Below are 18,853 nucleotides of genomic sequence, written 5' to 3'. Positions count from 1 at the left end.
TTGTCACTAAATTCATGAAATGAAATGGCTTTGAAAAAGTGCAGGGAGAAACACAGAGGACACTGCCTCAGACAGAATGTTGTGCACTTAAAAGCCCAAGACGATATACTCATTTCATACTTTTCAGGAAGAACGAGATCATTTTTGTCCAATGTATATATGAAGTGCAGATTCACTGATGTTTTCCTTCTACAACAACGACACATCGAGCTTCGCTGCACAACAGGACATGTCCAGAGTACGGTTTGAACATAGTCTGGGGGATATTTTTTGCATCCCAAAAACAGTATGCGCTATTCTCCTACTCAAAGCACCTTACCATGATGAGGGGGAAACTGAGTCACCACCAATGTGTAGCACCCTTCTGGGCAGCCATTTTGTGCCAGAATGCTCACCACACATCAGCTGAACAATTATTAAGCCAATTAAATCAGAGGGTGATTAGGAGGCATACCTATGCCATTAAGCCAGGGAGCAATCACTCCCATTACCAAATGAAATTACATGGTTTGCAATATTCAGGTAAAATATTCAGTGTTATAATTTTATATAGATCTTTATTTAACCAGGATGAGAACAAATTCTGCTGAGAACAAATTCTGATCTATAATGAGGACCTGACAAGGGCCTGGCAATTATGTTAAGCAGAGATTTTGTTTCTGCAGGCTGACAGCCAGTTGGAGGTGAAGTGAAATTGTGCAGAAGTCTTTGTTTTTGAAAATAATATTATAGTATTGCAGCCTAACTGAAGCTCATTTTCGGTCCAGTGATAAGTGCACTTGCGCCTCCCCTGGAGACTCAGGTTTCAGCGTACCGAAGCGGACATACCTCAAATTATAACAGTATTCATTTATCTCCACAGAGCAGGGTGGATGCGTGTTAAGAATCACGTTTCATCATTTTTGACACGTATGATTTCCCCTGTTTATAGTGCGATTCAACATACTCACCATCCCGTGTTCTAATAGAACATAACAAGTGTGCCAGCTGCACCATAGCTAACCCAGTGTGTGGTGCGATATTACGGTACCACAGTGCCCTCTGCTGTCTGTATGTGACACTACATACAAGGGACAGTGAAAACTTTTCTCGATCCCTACCATTTATAATCTGGGACGCGTGGTGCGCAAGAGCGGCTTCTGCGTCTTTGAGGCCAAATCCGGCTACCACACAGGGTGAAGCATTGGACCCCGAAGCTGTCCGGTTCTGTACTGCTGTCGGGTTCTGTCGGGTAGATGGTTCCATCGAATCAATATGAACAGGAACACCTCTCCTTAGAAAACGAATGGAATGCGTTGTGTGCTGGATTTGGTGTTTGAGTGACTTTACCCACGACATAATCGGCTACGCCAGGGCCGAGGCTGTGCAGGCTTACATTTCAACCAATCACTGCACCTGCTGATTTCACTAATTAGTTCCCTTCTCTCTGGTTGAAGGCTTGTTGTTAGTTTTTTTTGTTGTTGTAGTGTAAATCGTTTCGGATTAAAAGCATCTGCCAAAATACTAAAATGTAAAATGTAAAATGTAGGGGTGTCTCGGTGGCGCAGCCTGTAGAGCACTGACCGCATGCTCATTGCGAGCCGCGACGTCGGCGGTTCGAATCCGACCGTCCGACCGTCCGACATTTGTCGCATGTCTTCCCCTCTCTCTCGCTCCCATTCTTCCTGTCTCTCTCTATACTATATACTGTCCAATAAAGCTGAAAAAGGCCTAAAAAAAAAAGTCAAATGTAAATGCAGTGAAATTAGTAGACGCTGCGATTGGTTGGCTGGAAAGTTGCACACTCTTGGTTGGGCTGTGTTGAAGTGTCCCTGAGCAAGACACCTAACCCCAAAATGCTCCTGGCAGGCTGCCTTGCATGGCAGCCAATCGCCGTCAGTGTGTCAGTGTGTGAGTGTGTGTAGGAATGGGTGAATGAGAAGCATCAATTGTAGAGCGCTTTGGATAAAGGCGCTATATAAATGCCAACCATTTACTCTACAGGCCACTCCCAAAATGACAAGACTTGCAGGAAATTAGATGCATAAATATTTATTTTTAACAATCACATGAGCAAAATAATTTATACAATCAAAGCTTTAGGTAGAAAATATAATTATTTGTGGAAATATACTTTCACATGATGGCGGGACCAGGCAATAACACGATGTTGCAGTGAGTGGGTTGATGTTGTGTGGAATCCCTCAGATTCATACGCATATACTGTCAGCTGATATCGTTCACTGTGCAGCAACATGAATAAATACAACAAACCACACCACAGTTTTGAAAAATTCAACAGTACAACAGTCTCTATGGCAACCAGTGTGGGCGGCGGCGCCGGCCAGTTTGGCTCAGACGTGACACACGTCATGTGCTGTTCTTCAGCCAACCCGATTGGCTGAGGAACTCCACGTGACACGTTGGAGCCAACGGGCCTGGTGTGGGCGATATGTTTACGGCATAAACTCAGACGAGTGCAGCGAGCCGCTCGGCACAGGAGCCATGGACCATCAGCATGCGTTTGGCTCCACGTCCCTCTCATCTTCACGAGGCTCTGGGGTGCCAGGCCCGGGTCCTTCTCTCCTGCTTCCCCGTACAGCACCTTCCTGACATCACTGTCTCCCCCTAGCCCTGAGTGTCCTCATGCTCTTGCTCTCTCTCTCCTCCCTCACACTCTTTCTTCCCCTTCTCACTAGCACACTCCCTCCCTCTCTCCCCCTGCTCTCTCTCCCTCCCTTACCCCCTCCCTCTCTCCTCCACTCTATCACCCCCTCCCTCTCTCACCCCTCCCCTCTCTCCCTCTTGTCTCATCTCTCTATCGCTCTGTCTCTTTCTCCTTCCCACCCTCATTCCACCGTTTCCCTGCTCTCCCTCCCTCTACCCCGCCCTCTCTCCCTCTCCCCCGCCCTCCCTCTCTCCCTCCTCTCTCTCCCCTCCCTCCCTCTCTCTCACCCCTGCCCTACCTCCCTCTCCCCTCCCTCCTCTCTCTCCCTCTCCCCCTCTCCCCTCCCTCCTCTCTCTCCCCCTCCCTCCCTCTCTCCCTCTCCCCTACCTCTCCCCCTCCCTCCCTCCTCTCTCCCCCTATCCCCCCCTGCAGCAGTACGCAGTCCCCCACAGGTCCCCCTGGCCCTAAGCCCTGCAGTGGTAGTTGCAGTGGATCTGGGGGCTGATGTGACAGGTGATGGCCAGCAGGTGGCGCAGGACTCCCTCCCGGTTAGAACGGTAGCTCTTGGTCATGGACTGGATCTTCTGCTGAGTCTGCAGCTCCACCTCGGAGGACAGACCCCCCTGGGAGCCCAGCACCTGAGAGAGAGAGAGAAGGGGGAGAGGGAGGGGGAGAGATGGGGACGTGAAAGAGAAGGATTGTTAACACAGAAACGCTCACTGCTCGTACAGACACACACTGCTCGTACAGACAAGACCGCGCATACCGTGTGCTGTTTCTGTGCGAACTCCCTCTCTCTCTCGGTCCTGTACTGCTCGATCTCCCCCTGCGCCTCCTCCTTGGCCTGTCGCAAGCGCCGGGTCTTCCCTGGATGTGGAGAGAGCACTTTGCATGATGGGATTTCTCTCGGATGAACCTTATGCCACTGCCAGAAGAGGACCGAATTTGTCAAATAACTGCTGTTATGGCCACTGTTATTTGATTTACTGTGTATTTTTGTCAGGCCACGTAATACTGAACCATTAGTAAACCACAGTAAATTGTCCAGTGTTAATTTAGCTCAATGTGACCAAGAGGCATCAAATGTACTCCTTCCGAGTAAAATCCGTTCCGTCAGAGCTGGAAAACACAAGAGGCTTTACTGCGCAATTGGCCTGAATCGTCGTGAGATTCATCGTCAGAAGAAGCAGCTGAACCAGGCTAATTTATCGTAAAGCAAAATAAACCAATTACTTTCGTGGCCCTCTCACTTTAAAACCCAATTCAAAAGACAGCTCTTCCTTATATTTACAGTTAACCCTTCGAATTTGAAATAGGTCGACCGTTATTGTCGGTGTAACATATGTGGCAGCACGTGTAGCCTAAATGTGACGTAGGCTAAAAGAGCGAGAACACGCGAACGTATGTAGCTAGGTGTGCAGAATCGTGATTGCAATATGAACGCTATTTACATTCAGCAATACGGACATTGTCCAGGAGCAGCGCGCATCCGAACTGCTGAACAGAATTGGCTTCACCCACGCACTGCGGAGCTACTTGTGCGCCACACGGAGACGAATAAACACGGCATTACGGCATTTCCAGGTAATAGCATCGTTTAGAGGACGACTTCAAAGCGTACCCCATTACAAATTTGTTTTTCTGTTATTCGAAACGTGTGAAATGGCCCAAAGACTGATTATGTGTTTTGCCATGACGCAAACAATTTCCCGTTTATTCGGACGCTAATAATCTCATGGCAAAACCACCTATGCGCACTCACTCTTTCTCGCATCTGACACTTTCTCGGCCGCCCGTTTCTCCGCTTGCAGGAGTTGCTGAATACCCTGGGACTGACTCGCCATCTTCGACAGATCCTCTCTCGTCTCCGATGTTTAGTTCAGTCTCCGCTTGCGTCGCGCTTAGTTTCTGCCCACAGCAACTCCTGGCGCTCTTTAGGCTCACGCGCACGGACCAGGAATGACGACACGACAAGCGCGCAGCCTGACGCGCACACTACATTTAGTTATTTTAACATTATGCATCTTACAGAATCGATATCCTCTCTCGCACTATAAGCAGTATAGCTGTCGACATACCTGAATCCCAAGAAACGAAATCAGTTATTGAGTGAGTAGTTAATCTAATAACTAACTCATACAGTTTATCATTCATGCAACGCACGGTCCCCAAAGAGAAATATATTTAAGTAGTTATTACATTCATGATAATTTATAGCATTATTTTCCAAAGATATGGAATGAAAGTAACTACAATTGTGGGAAATATATATCTTTTTTATTTTCTGGTCTTAAACAGTGGCTGTTGCATGTAATATGCTTATAGCCTAAAAATGGAAGCTTCTTAAATATGAAACAGACCAAAACGGAGGTTGAGTCAAGAATCACCCCCCACTCCCCCCCAACCCTGAGTGTGTGAATCACTGGCAATGAGTAGATAGCTAGTCATTTACTCAGACGAGTCTACCGTCTCTGGGGAGCTAATGATAATACTGGATTGAATGTATAGTGCTTTTCATCACGTAATCTCAAAGCCATTCACAGTGAAGGGGGTTCCAACTCACCTCAGCAACTCGCACTGCGTAGCCCCCTCCTGGGTGATGCGCATCAGCCATTTTGTGCCGAAGCAAACTCACACACACCAGCTGCAGTGGATGCTACGGATCCCATCTTATTTAGCCTGTGTTTGCTACTTAATTCATTATTGCAGTGGTTCTCAAGTTCTGTCCTCTGCCCCCCCCCCCCCCCCCCTGTGTATATGCTGCTGTTTTTTCAGGGCAGCCCCTGAATCATAACTTGCTGTTCATTTATCTTAATTAGGCACATTTAATGAGGTGCGCGATGATTTACCTTCTTATGCCGTCAGAAGTAGGCCCATATTTAACATTGCAGAGCCGGTAAACTATCAGACAGGTAAACTATCAGTCAGGTTAACTATCAGGCAGGTAAACTATCAATCAGGTAAAGGAATGCTTTCCTTCTCTTATTGTGCTGTAAGCCAAATGCTTTCTTGACAAGAGGGCACATTTTAATGGACTTTGTTACACGCAGACAGACAGATCACTGGAGTCTTAATTAGTGATAGTGTGGACACCCAGTCCCTGAAACTAAACCATTTGATAGGCAATGAGGGAATCACCAGGAAAGCAAACGGTAGTGAGCCAAAAAAACAAGCACTAACTTAACTTAATTTATCAAGTGACTGGCGGAAACAGAAACCAGCATACACAGGGGGGCCCAAGGATCGAACTTGAGATTCGCACACGTGCTGTTTGTGGTCCCAACCAGACAATGCAATGTCTCGTTAGAGTAATATGTGAAAGAAATTAATATGTGATGTGATTTATGCCTTCCGAGGCTGATAGAACGTGTATCCACTTCTCTAGCCAACAATTCGTTATCTGTGTAATTCTCAACTGCTAGCCAGTTAGCTAGCTAGGTAGCCGTCTTACTTACTACCTCACTAGTAGGAGGCTAGCGCGAGCGTGAAACTTTCAAAGTACACAGGAATCATGTGATAACGTTGTATCCAATAAGCAGTCAGTACAGTACGAGCAATAATTATTTGATCCCTTGCTGATTTTGTAGGTTTGCCCACTTACAAAGAATGGAACTGTGTAGAATTTTAATCATAGGTACATTTTAACATTGAGAGACAAAATAATCCACAATAACAACATCATATAAATTTTATTAATTTATTATCGTATTTTTGCATGAAATAAGTATTTGATCCCCTACCAATCAGCAATAATTCTGGCTCCCACAGACCAGTTAGTTTTCCATTAAGAAGCACTCCTAATCTCAACTCATTACCCAAAACCTGTGTCAACTCGTTACATCGTTATGTAGCTGTATAAAAGACACCCTCGGTCTGGGGCTCCACGCAAGATCTCGCCTCGTGGGATATCAATGATCATGAGAAAGGTCAGGGATCAGTCCAGTACTACACAGGAGGAGCTTGTTAATGACCTGAAGGCAGTTGGGATCACAGTCACGAAGAGAACCATCAGTAACACACTACACCGTGAAGGATTAAAATCCTGCTGCGCACGCAAGGTTCCTCTGCTGAAGAAGGCACATGTACAGGCCTGTCTGAAGGAAGAGAAATGCTGAGTACAACCCCAAGAACACCATCCCCACTGTGAAGCATGGAGGTGGAAACCTTATGCTTTGGGGGTGTTTCTCAGCTAAGGGGACAGGACAACTTCACTGTATCGAGGGGAGGATGAATGGGGCCATGTACCAGGAAATTTTGGGCGATAACCTTCTTCTCTCAGTGAGAGCACTGAAAATGGGTCGTTGATGGGTCTTCCAACATGACAATGACCCAAAACATACGGCAAAGGCAACAAAGGAGTGGCTCAAAAAGAAGCATATTAAGGTCCTGGAGGGAGCTGAAGCTTCGAGTTGCCAAACGACAGCCTCGGATCGGAACCTTAAGGATTTGGAGAGGGTCTGCAAAGAGGAGTGGACCAAAATCCCTCCCAAGATCTGTGCATTAAGTATTAAGTCCTACTGTTCTATGGATCAAATACTTATTTCATGTGAAAATATGATATTAAATTTATATGATGTTGTTACTGTGGATTATTTTGTGATATTCTGTCTCTCAATGTTAAAATGTACCTGATTAAAATTCTACACAGTTCCATTCTTTGTAAGTGGGCAAACCTACAAAATCAGCAAGGGATCAAATAATTATTGCTCCCACTGTACATTGCTATTGGGCCTGAACTGGAAATTTGGGTTCCTCTGACAGTGCCGTCACAACGCTAGCACTTACACCAGTTCTAACTGATTCTAAATCTAGCAACCCTCGCTACGATGTCATTGGTAAATGGTTGGCATTTATATAGCGCCTTTATCCAAAGCACTGTACAATTGATGCTTCTCATCCACCCATTCATACACACACTCACACACCGACGTCGATTGGCTGTCGTGCAAGGCACCGACCAGCTCGTCAGGAGCATTTGGGGGTTAGGCGTCTTGCTCAGGGACACTTCGACACAGCCCGGGCGGGGGATCGAACCGGCAACCCTCCGACTGCCAGACGACTGCTCTTACTGCCTGAGCCAATGAGACGACTGCTCTTACTGCCTGAGCCAATGAGACGACTGCTCTTACTGCCTGAGCCAATGAGACGACTGCTCTTACTGCCTGAGCCAATGAGACGACTGCTCTTACTGCCTGAGCCATGTCGCCCCTAGTGTACATTGGCCCGGCTAATGATGTCAGAATAAAAGTTGAGAGAGTTCAGGTTTAACAGATTTTGCCACTGCCGAAACCAAAAAAAATTAAAGAAATTAAAGAAACCTTCAACTGACATGTTAAGTTAGGAATTAATTTATTAATTAATTTATTCATTTATTTAAATCTCCAGGATTCTCCCACCCCAAAAATATAAACTCCCTCGTTTATTTCACAAAAAAGAAAGGAAAAGAAGATAGTTCCATTGACTGCATCAAAGTATTTGTTCAATAAAATCAAAGTAACAATAATAAATATGATTATATTCACTTTCATAATTATAATGGTAATAATGATTATCTTTAGAATATCGACATTCATAACAAATCTTGAGCGGCGATTCACACTTCAATAATCACTCTGCCAATACATATTATATGTACATTAGCCCCCCTGGATGTGTGCCCTTTTACAAATGGACACGGGGGGTGGTTTGGGGGGGGGGGAGGGGGCATAGAAGGGAGGGGCATTATGGCTTGTCAAAAAGGGGGAAGGGGTGTGTAATAGATTAAAAGAGTGTGATTTACGGAGGGGTACGTGAATGTATGGTTGTTTCCTACACAGGAAGAGGTTTTTGGATTTCACGTACACAAAAAAAAAAAAAGATTAAAAAGGAAAGAGGAAACAGGGAAACAGGTCAGAGAAACATAGCTCAATATTACTGGATCAGACCAGAAGTATGTTTATGTTTGTTTTGCATAAATAAATAAATAAATAAATAAATAATGTCCAACATATTTTCTCTAAGAATGTGGACCTGTGGCGGCCTATGGATATGGAGTCAAGTCCATGTCTATGGCAGATAAACGATTATAATGTGAATTTGAACATATTGTGGTTCAATCCCCCCCGCCCCCCTTTCAAAATCTTTCACATACATTCAACTCCTGCTTTTAATGGCTAGATCCCTTCTGGCACCTTCCACACCTGTGCTTGGATATAGGAGCAGAGGTGTCTATAATCTCCTCATCGGTGCAGTCAAATAGGGGGGGTAATTTACCTGGCAAATCCAGGTAAGAAATCAGTGCTAGAGCTGCAGGGAAAGAGCAAGGTTTTCTGGGAGAAAACATTGTCCGAATCAATAAATGAAATCATTTAAATTACAGCTTGGTTTGACACAGAAAAGCATCAACAAAGTGAAGCCCAGAAAACTGGAATCTTTGTTTGTGCGCTCATGTCTGTGTGGGGGCATGTGTGTGTGTGTGTGTGTGTGTGTGTGTGTAGTGTATGTAACGGTGCCTAAAAGGAAGAATTAATAAAAACAGGAATTGGATGAATGTAATGACAATGACTTTAAATCTATGTACAAGAGCATAACTCTTTTAAAATTTCACTCAGTTTAGAATATGCGTGTAAGAGAAACAATGGAAAAAAATGAAGTGTGTGAGTATGTATGGTCAATGCATGGATGCTTGTACGTACTCTGCGCAGCTGCATGTGCAAAGGTGTGTGTATGTGTATGAATATGTGCTTGTGTGTGCACGTGTGTAAGTGGGTGCATATGTGTCCGTGTGAGAGCGTGTGCATGTAAGAGTGTGTCCTTTTGTGTATGTGTGTGTGCGTCTGCTTGTGTGTGTCCTTTTGTGTATGTGCTTGTGAGTGTATTTGTGTGTGTCTACTTGCGTGTATGTGTCTTTTTGTGTGTGAGTATGCATGTGTAAGTGTGTGCTTGTGTGTGTGTGTGAGTGTGTATCTGGTTGTGTGTGTTCTGTTGTGTATGTGCATGTGTGCTGGTGTGTGTATTTGTGTCTGCTTGCCTGTGTGTGTGAGTGTGTGCTTGTGTGTGTGTGTGTGGTTGTGTGTGAGTGTATGAGTGTGTGAGTGTGTGCTTGTATGTGTGAGTGTGTCTGCTTGTGTGTGAGTGTGTGTGAGTGTATGAGTGAGTGTGTGAGTGTGTGTGGTTGTGTGTGAGTGTATGAGTGAGTGTGTGAGTGTGTGAGTGAGTGAGTGTGTGTGTGTGTGAGTGTGTGTGTATGTGTGTGAGTGAGTGAGTGTATGAGTGAGTGTGTGAGTGTGTGCTTGTGTGGCCTCTGTCCCTGTGAGAGTCTCCAGGATGGGTCCATTAGGGCCTGTTTCCGGACCGCTGTGTCTCTTGTGTCCCTGCAGTGTTGGAGTCTCACAGTTCACCCTGTATATTAAGAAACACTCACACACACACTCACATACATACATACACACACACTCACACACACAGCAACAGGAGTAGAGAAAAACACACACTCTGTATGTACATACATAAGACTTCAGCCATCATTAATATGTACACACACATCCTGTATATACACAAAAGACTGCACACACACACACACACACTCGCACAAACTGAGAAACAAGGAGAGAGTAAATCACACACACTGTATGTACACACTTAGACTGCACACGCCATTAATATGTACACACACATCCTGTATATACACTAAAGACGCACACACATTCACTCACTCGTTTAAAATACAAACTCAATCAACAGTCTCTCCCTTTAGCCTCCGCAGCAGTTAAAAGACGGAGAGAGCAGGAGGGCGTGGTGGCCTAGTCCGGGGGGGGGGGGGGGGGCGGGGGGGGCGCTCCTTGCACCACTTCAGAAAATAACTGCCCAGTGGCCGTGCCCGTCCAACCAGACGGGGCAGAATAAATGTTACAGCAAAAAAAAAAGTAAAACATTTCAGTAAAAGTAGCAAAGTATAAAATAAAAAAAAGGGGAGAGCTCATCCGTCCGCGCGGCGTCTCTCCGGTGTCATCGGTGAACGAAGTGTTCCGAGACGACCGCCGATTTGGAGAGCCCCCGGCACCCTTCCAGCCCCCGCCACCACCGCTGCACCGTCCCCCCCCCTCGAAAAAAAAAGCGTTCTGATTCTCCACTGACGTGGACGGCTGGAGGGATGGATGGAACAGAGGGAGGACAGGGTGCGCGATGCTGCAACGTCCAAATCGTTAGAGTGGGTGAAGAAACACCTCTTTTTTCATCTCGGTGAGATGAACTTCCACAAGAGAAAAACAAAACAAAAAAAACCCCTAAAACAAACACAGGAACGTCCCAAATGTCCGTAGCGATTGTCACAAGAGAAGTCCTGGAAGTCCTTGGTTCTTTCAAGAAGAAAAAAAAAAAACTTCCACACGTAGATATCTTTGAACTCACTTTTTCGGTTCCTTATTATTGTTTGTCATTATTATTACTATCATTATTATCATCATCATCATCGTCATAATCAAGAAGAATAAATATCTAATCCAAAAAGCATCCTAGCGTTAATTCAGTGTCCTTACAGTAAGAGATACAACAAGGGTAAAGGAAACAACAAATAATAAATTTGTCCATTTTTCTTCCCTGGCTCCCAAAGGATTCTGGGACGCCAGACAGCTTTGAACAGACAGTGTCTTTGCTTTAGATCTGCTTCCCCTCACTCAAGGAAAGACAGTAAGCTAGAGAGTGAAAAGAGGGGGGAAGGTGAAAATAGATAAATAAATAAATGGAAGAGATAAGAAGGGAAGAGGGGCTCAGCCGATAAGCAGAGGGCAAGCGGAAAAGGGCCAGAGGGGTAGAGAGAGAGAGAGAGAGAGAGAGAGAAAGAAAGAGAAAGAGTTGGAAACTTGAGAGAAAAGGGAAAGGAGGAGGAAGAGGATGTGACCTCAGTCACCTCTTGGTGGGGGAAAAAGGATTTTGGATGGTGAGAAATAAAAATGAGCGAAATAAAAATCCATCTCCCTTACCCCCTATACCTCTTTCTCTCTCTCCTTTGTTAATGGCCGCTCCGTTGCCTCCGTCCAGAAGACAGCTGAGCAATGCCGCTCACGAGGGGAGCTCTCGTCCTCCTGCTTTATTGGCTATCGCACCATGTAGCCAAACGCAGAAGCTGTTCTTCACATGCTTAATGGACCACTGCACTCTGTAGCCAATCAGAGAAGTTGTTCTTCACATGCTTAATGGACCACTGCACTCGGCAGCCAATCGGAGAAGCTGTTCTTCACACGCCCAGTGAGCCATTGCACCGTGTGCGCAGAGGATGGCTAATAGTCTTTAATATCCAATTGAATATCCAACCACAAGAATCAAAACACACACACACACACAAAAAATTGTCTTGCCAATCAGCCAATCAGAGAGAGAGTGTAAGGGAAAGACTGCCCCTTTGATTTGAATCCTCCAAGGACGTGGCTTCCTGCAGTGGGGGGGGAGTGTTGATCACTGCAGCCAGAGCATCCAGTGTTCTTTGGGGCAGGAGCTGTGCACGTTCTTTGCCCCGCCTTCCCCTTCTTTCAGCCAATTGGATTGCGGGAGAGGACTCCTGGGCGGAGGCCAAGCCAGTTGGGGGTCTGCCCGCACCGCATCAGCCAATCAGGTTCAAGAGTGGCCTCCATGATGCTGTATGATTGGCTGAGAGGAGAACATGCAAGACAGAAAGAGGGGGGGGGGGGGTGTTTGTTGAAGTGGTGTCCAATCATGGCTATTGATCCTGTGACAGACAGACTGACTGCCCAATGGTAGTCACCCAGTGTGTGTATAAGTTTGTGTGGCCTAATGTTGTAGTCAGTTTGTATTTAGCTCTGAGGCAACTACTTGTTTACCTGAGTCTCTCAATTCTGCATCTCTGAGGTATATATATATAACAATGAGTAAGTTACAATCATTGAAACTATGGACCCATGCCCCTGTTCATCCCGGATCACAAAATCATGTAGAGTTCATATTTATTATCTGTGGGAACTCTTGTAACCTGAAATGTAACCTTTCAGTCAGAATCAAAGTACTTTGCAATATTAAAGTATTTTCTGTGCTAAGGTAGCATTAATGTACAACCATTTTTGGATAGTCTTCTAGGGAAGGTCTCCTTCACTGAGCTGTGCTATGCCACTGCAAAAGTCCATGCATCCAGTCATGAACAACACATCTTACAGCATCGTCAGAGAATGTGCCAGAAACAGGTTCTTGTGTCAGGGGGATGCATTACTGTCAGTTTAGCCAGTCATGAGCTCAAGAGGAAAACAACCTCCTGAACTGCGCCACATGCACACAGGAGTGTAAAGAGACAAGTCGTGATAAACTCACAAGAACTCATGTAAAAATGTAAAAGTACAAGATTTTTTCACTGACCCCATGGCGTTTACAGTCACCGTCCAGGTCGTTAAATAGTGATAAAGTTCTCTCAACATTATGTTTTATATCATCAGCTTTTAAGTCTGATTTTTAGTTTTTTAACGTAATCTTCAGAAAGATCTGTCCTTTTCTCTTCTGGCATGTGTACGATTAAAATGACATAAGTTCTGTGTCAAAGTAAAAGACGGGACGGCGTACGATCAAGCAAAATATCTTTACAAAATAACAAAAACAAGTAAACATTGTGATGAATATATGATATGAATATGCTTTGTGCTTCTCCGGGCAGCTGTTTGACAAGCTAGCCAGTTAGAACGGTGACATGTGATTAGTGGAGCTGGACATTCTTCTTGAAAATACGATCGCTAACGTCTGGCTAACTGAATGATATTACCCAAAGGGATTTAGGCCTGTGAGTAAAGTCAAAGTCAAATCAGAATAAATTAGGTTAGAGATATGTAGCCATCTCAAAGAATTCCTTCTGCTTATCACAACCATTGCTGGCTTATTTAAAACTGATTGTCCAACAATTATGAGTAAGGCATTTCTTCATTGCTCGATGATCCATAAATGTCTATACAGCAACAGGGCTCTTGTTGGCTATGAAAGCTCAGTTCAGGCTTGACCTTTGCATCAACAGTGCGATAAAGTTAAATAAATATATATATATATATATTTTTTTAATTAAATTAAAAATGTTAAATCTTTCATCTTTATAAATCCTTCCGGTCATCTATTGTCATCTTCTTTAAAAAAATAATCTATCCTGTTTTTATCCTTTTCAAATATAAATTCAGATCAACTCTTAAGACTTTTTTTTTCAATGTAAAAATGAAATGAAAAATTACAGGGCTTATCTTTGCCGTAGCATGATTCAGATGTGCTCTACATGTGTGCATTTAAACACAGGAGCGAGAAACATGGGGGCATGAAAGGAGAGCCAGGGAATGATGGAGAACACAGGAAACCATGGAGAACACAGAACACAGGGAATGATGGAGAACACAGAACACAGGGAACGATGGTGAACATAGAACACAGGAAACAATGGAGAACACAGAACACAGGGAATGGTGGAGAACACAGAACACAGGGAACACGGAAATAAGTGAAAGAACACTAACAGTGAGATGGCGTGTCCTTCCACCACAACACTTCAAACACCTTAACGCTTCACAAAAACCCTGCAGGTTACAGGTTGCCCACATGTTGAAACTAATCATCTACTATGATGGGGGGGTGGGGGGGTGGCAAAGTGTTTCTCAGAAAATCCTTGGGATCACATATTCCTTTTATAGCCACCCAAAGAGACCGATTGACACAGGGCTGTCTCAGGACACGTGGGGCCTCAGGGGCCAGCATTACACACAGACACAAAAAGTTCTCACAATGTTTCTGGGAATGTTTCCTCAATGTTATAACATTGTCACTACGTGACAGCAACATTTTTGTGCACTCTACTGCCCATAACAGTAGTCTCCAGAATCCAACCTCATCAAGCCAAGCCCACCTGCTCAGGCAATAGAAGGCCACCACCAATGTCTACACCTTTCACTGTAAAAGAGCTTTGTTGCTGAATTTTGAAGGTAATAACTCAACTAGTCATGTACTTCTTCATGCAAGGTTATGTAAATTAAATATTTGAAGATAAAATGGGTAGATAATTATTAAAAATGATAATTACAAAGACTTAAAAAACAATTGGTGGTGGTTCTGAATGATTTTGCACCATCTTTGGTATTACAGAGAGACAGCGTGTCCCAGAAGCATCTCTCCTTGTGATTTAGCAATCCACTATGCTCTAGTTTCATTTGCACCTCATTACCTTTTAATTGCTGAAGTTTTTGTTAAGGAGGAGCAGGAGAGTGTAAGAAACCCTCAACAATTCCAGAAGAAAGAGAATTCTTGTTGGAATTGTTTTTTCCTACAAAAATTCCAAGTCGGTGTTCTAGAACTCCATTGCTTTCATTGAGTCACCAGTAGTGATTGTTACATCAGCATTATAATGTTCAGTTGAGAACATTCTAAACACATATTTGGGATCTCACACCTACTTTGATTCTGGGACAACATCAGAGTCAACAATGATGACACAATATACACAATGCGTCAGTACATGGTGAGTCACCAGCTTGTTGTCTCTTAAACAGTCCTTTGGGTGGAGGAACTTGATTATTGTACGATTGTATTTATCACAAAGCAACGGTAAAATGTTGCAATAACAGCTCCAAATTAGATTCTCTCACCTATATCTGACAGTGCATTTTACATCTAGGCACTGGACATGAGTCATGATTCAAGCTTGATTTAGTACCTTTTTTGTCATTAAGTGCAAATCTCTCACTGTGAGCCATGAGACAGCACACATAAGACTCATGAAGGCCTGTAGTCCATACCAGAGAAACAGGGTATTCTTTGTCATTGATCAAATATTTAGTGTTTTCAACCTGTCTTCTTCTCTGTGTGTGTTTCTCTCCTCACCATAATATAATCTCACATGGCAACAGCACACCAAGAGGTAACCCATGGGAACTGTCCATGTCAAAAACTTCACTGAAGTTTGGTTAAAGCAGCCTTTTGTACTCTCACTCACACATACACACACACACACACACACACACACACTCGTACTCTCACTCACACACACACACACACACACAAAGACGGATGTACATAAACAATGACGATAGATAAAAAGCATTTGAGTATGTTGGGAAAACCATGGTATTCACAGGTTTGATATAACCTTGGTTCTGACATTGAGAGGAGAAAGCTTTGTCCAGTCCATTAGAGTCACTGCAGTCCAGTCCGGTAGTCATTGTGGAAAGACGATCACACAGAACCCTTAAAAACTCAGCTATTTGTCAATATATGGTAAAATGTTAATAAGAACATGAGGTAAACATTTTTTAATACATGCCGATATATATAGCGTATATTACAAAATATATAATTTATGGCTATATGTTCATATGTGCAATTTATGAAATTATAATGTAGGTATATTTTAGGTCACAAGCAATTTAAGAAGTGGGGAATATATGTTTTCTAATATATGCAATATATTTTCTGACATGCATTAAAAATATATTTCCTTTCATTGCATGAATTCCAACATATATTGCATTTTTAAAGATTTAATATATATATAGGCGCCTTGAAAGCACTACACAATGGTGGATCGGTGTGTCATGGGGGAATCAGAACAGGGCGGTGGCACCCTCTGCTGGAGATAGTTAGAAAATGCACCACTGGCCCAACGTGTTGTTTAGGATACTCAAAGGCACTGAGAGCCAAACCGTGTGACCACGTCACCGACCAATGGGATTCCACATCTGTCCTGAGCGGGACAGGAAATGGGCAGTCCCTTCTGGGCCCAGGGAATTATGGGAAATGTGCACACTTTTCTGATTATTTTCGAACGACCTTGAAATGACTTTTGCTGCCTCGTCCTGTTTGAGATGTGTAACCTACTTGAAGACGAGAAATCTCCCAGAACAGAAGAAGCAAAGGTTACCCTACGGTGTAGTTGGTGGGGCGGTGCCATGTTTCCCTAATCCTCTCTGGTAGCTGATGCGAGAATGCTGGGAAATCTACAGAGAAGAGCCCATTTCCTGTCCTTAGGACTCTGAGCAGAGCCCATCTGACCATTCAAAAAAAACAAGTGTTGGGAACAGGTGGTTTTTTAAAGCCCTTTTGAGATATGTGTGTATAGTGAGTGTATAATGGGTGCGGAGTGTGTGCGGAGTGTGTGCGAGCGTGTGTGGGGGAGTGCTCCCCCCTCTTATGACACCCCCTCTCTCTGTCTTTGGCAGTAAAGAATGTGACATTTTTCGGTCTCCATGGGGGAAAAAAAAGATAAAATATGGGAATTTTTTTTCGGAATTAAGGGGGGGTAGAGGAAGGGCAGGAAATCATGCCGAAGTTTTTTTTTTCTTTCTTTCTGCGTGCGCTCTCTCTGATTGGTCTCTCTCCGGATCAGGCGTTGTTATTGAGCCACTGTCCCTCCCGCCACGGCCGGTGCGGACGCTGCCGTTGCCGAGGTTCCAGTCGCCGTGGAGGGCCCTTGGTTGCCACGGAGCTCTCCGTTCTGATTGAGGTGCAGGCGGGGAGGGGGGAGGGGAGGGAGAGCCCCGTTCCAGGGGGAGCTGGTGGAGGAGACGCCCAAGGACGAGACCCCAGAGCCGGCTGCCAGGCCCTCCACTCCTCCCTCTCCAACTCCTCCACACATTACACCGGGGTCTGCTGGACCCAGGGAGGAATACTGTTCTTCCTATCGAGACAGAGAGAGGGAGGGAGGGAGGGAGGGAGGGAGGGAGGAAAAAGGGAAGGATCAGGCAGAGGGAGGGAAGGAGTCGAGAGGAAGAACGAGGAGACAAACAGAAGGAAGAGGAGTAAGGAGGAAGAGAACGAAGAAATAAAGGGAGGAAGAAGAAGAAAGACGTGAGGGGTGCGGAGGAGCAATGGAAAGAAAGACAGAAGGAAAGATAAAATGGGTTACAAAACAGAGAAAGAGAGAGGGAGGGAGAGACAGAGTAAAGGAAAAAGGAGAGGGAGAGGAAAGGGGGGACAGAGGTGGAAGAGGGAACAGGACGGGGTTAAAACTGGGGGCCGGGGTCACAGGGTGCACTTCTGGCCCTGTTCCCGTCTGTGGCTGCAGCAGTGGCGTGAGTCGGAGGCAGACAGAGTCCTGGGGGGGTCCAGCAAGTCATTGGAGGGGGGTGAGGTGGGGCGGGGGTGGGGGGGTGCTGGTTGGAGGGGGGGGGGGGTCAAGGGAGTCTTAAGGGGCGTCAAAATGTGAGTTATGAGTCTGAAAGTTCAAGGACTGGAGGTCAGAAATCTCGAAGGTGCGGTTGTGGAGGGCCGCAGGGTCTGCTGGTTTTCTGCTGTTATTCCGCTCTTAATTGATCAGTCACGGCCATCGATCAGGGTTAGCGTAATCAGGCCGGTTTATTTGGGTCTGAGCCGATGACTGACTTTAAAACCAGCCACACTGTGGCTCTCCAGGACCAGGGTTGGGGAGCTCTAGTCTCAGGCACTGGAGGGTAGGGGGTTTGTGGGAGGGTGGGCGTGTCACATTGTCAAACAAAAGCAGTCATCGCAGTAGCAGTAACTCTCCTGTACAGTAACTCTCTATAAGCTATAAGCACAGCAACAGACTGGCTTGGGAAAATGGAAATGAAACGATGCATCTGTAGAATGTGGCTTGTGTTCTCTGTCGGGGGGTGGGGGTGGGTGTACCCCACAGGGATCCTTTCACTCTGAGATGGGCCTTCAGAGTGGCCACACAGTCGCATGCAGATACAACAGCAGGCACTACAGTAGCTAAGGGCTATTAACACAGGCCTTATACATGCATGGGCAGGCAAGTTCAGTTTAGGGGGGGAAAAGAAAAAGAAAGAAGGGTCGTCTTATCTAACATTGTACCCCCCAAACGGCGGACACGAACGCCGTTAAACTGATAAGTGATAAAAGAGGCGTTTAACAGACGTCAAGCGTGCCAAAAACGATATGCGATATGACGGAATCCGGAATCAAATCAAAACAAATCAAATTTAATCAAATGAAATCAAAACAAAACAAATGAAATGTAATCAAATCAAATCAAACCAGCGTCCTGGCCGCCAATCAGAAATTCCACAATCACGGCTAAAGGTGATTCCTGCTTTTTTGTCGATTGGAGGGGGGAGGGGGGGTGTGTGAGGGTTGGGAGGTGGGCTGGGGATTGGCTGGTAAATTTGAGATTGGCGGATTGGGCCAAAGCTTTGATTTGGACTTTTTTTTTTTTTTTTACTCTATTCTTACCTATGTGTAGCGGAGGGTAACGTCATTGCCAGTACCAGTCTGTTGTCAGCTATTAAC

At 45.0% G+C, this 18,853-nt stretch overlaps 2 protein-coding genes across 2 annotated transcripts in view; both read right to left on the bottom strand.

Annotated features, from left to right (window-relative positions):
* Nucleotides 1-3,058: 3,058 nt before the first annotated feature.
* LOC133136164 (V-type proton ATPase subunit G 2-like) lies at nucleotides 3,059-4,626 on the bottom strand. Its single transcript, XM_061253425.1, has 3 exons — nucleotides 4,410-4,626; nucleotides 3,414-3,514; nucleotides 3,059-3,285 (listed from the first exon to the last, which is right to left on the bottom strand). The coding sequence occupies exons 1-3, from the start codon at nucleotides 4,489-4,491 to the stop codon at nucleotides 3,112-3,114; spliced, it is 357 nt and encodes a 118-aa protein (XP_061109409.1). The 5' UTR covers nucleotides 4,492-4,626; the 3' UTR covers nucleotides 3,059-3,111.
* A 5,848-nt stretch (nucleotides 4,627-10,474) lies between these two features.
* Nucleotides 10,475-18,853, bottom strand: part of LOC133136157 (ras/Rap GTPase-activating protein SynGAP-like) — an 87,568-nt gene continuing 79,189 nt past the window's right edge. The window contains exon 22 of the mRNA XM_061253408.1: nucleotides 10,475-12,271. Within this exon, the coding sequence (XP_061109392.1) occupies nucleotides 12,154-12,271 (118 nt within the window). The 3' untranslated portion in view covers nucleotides 10,475-12,153. The remainder of the gene's footprint in view (nucleotides 12,272-18,853) is intronic.

Source organism: Conger conger, chromosome 9, assembly GCF_963514075.1.
Source record: "Conger conger chromosome 9, fConCon1.1, whole genome shotgun sequence".
Taxonomy (NCBI): Eukaryota; Metazoa; Chordata; class Actinopteri; order Anguilliformes; family Congridae; genus Conger; species Conger conger.
Note: the sequence above shows the minus strand (reverse complement) of the source record. Positions and strands in the feature narration are given on the sequence as shown.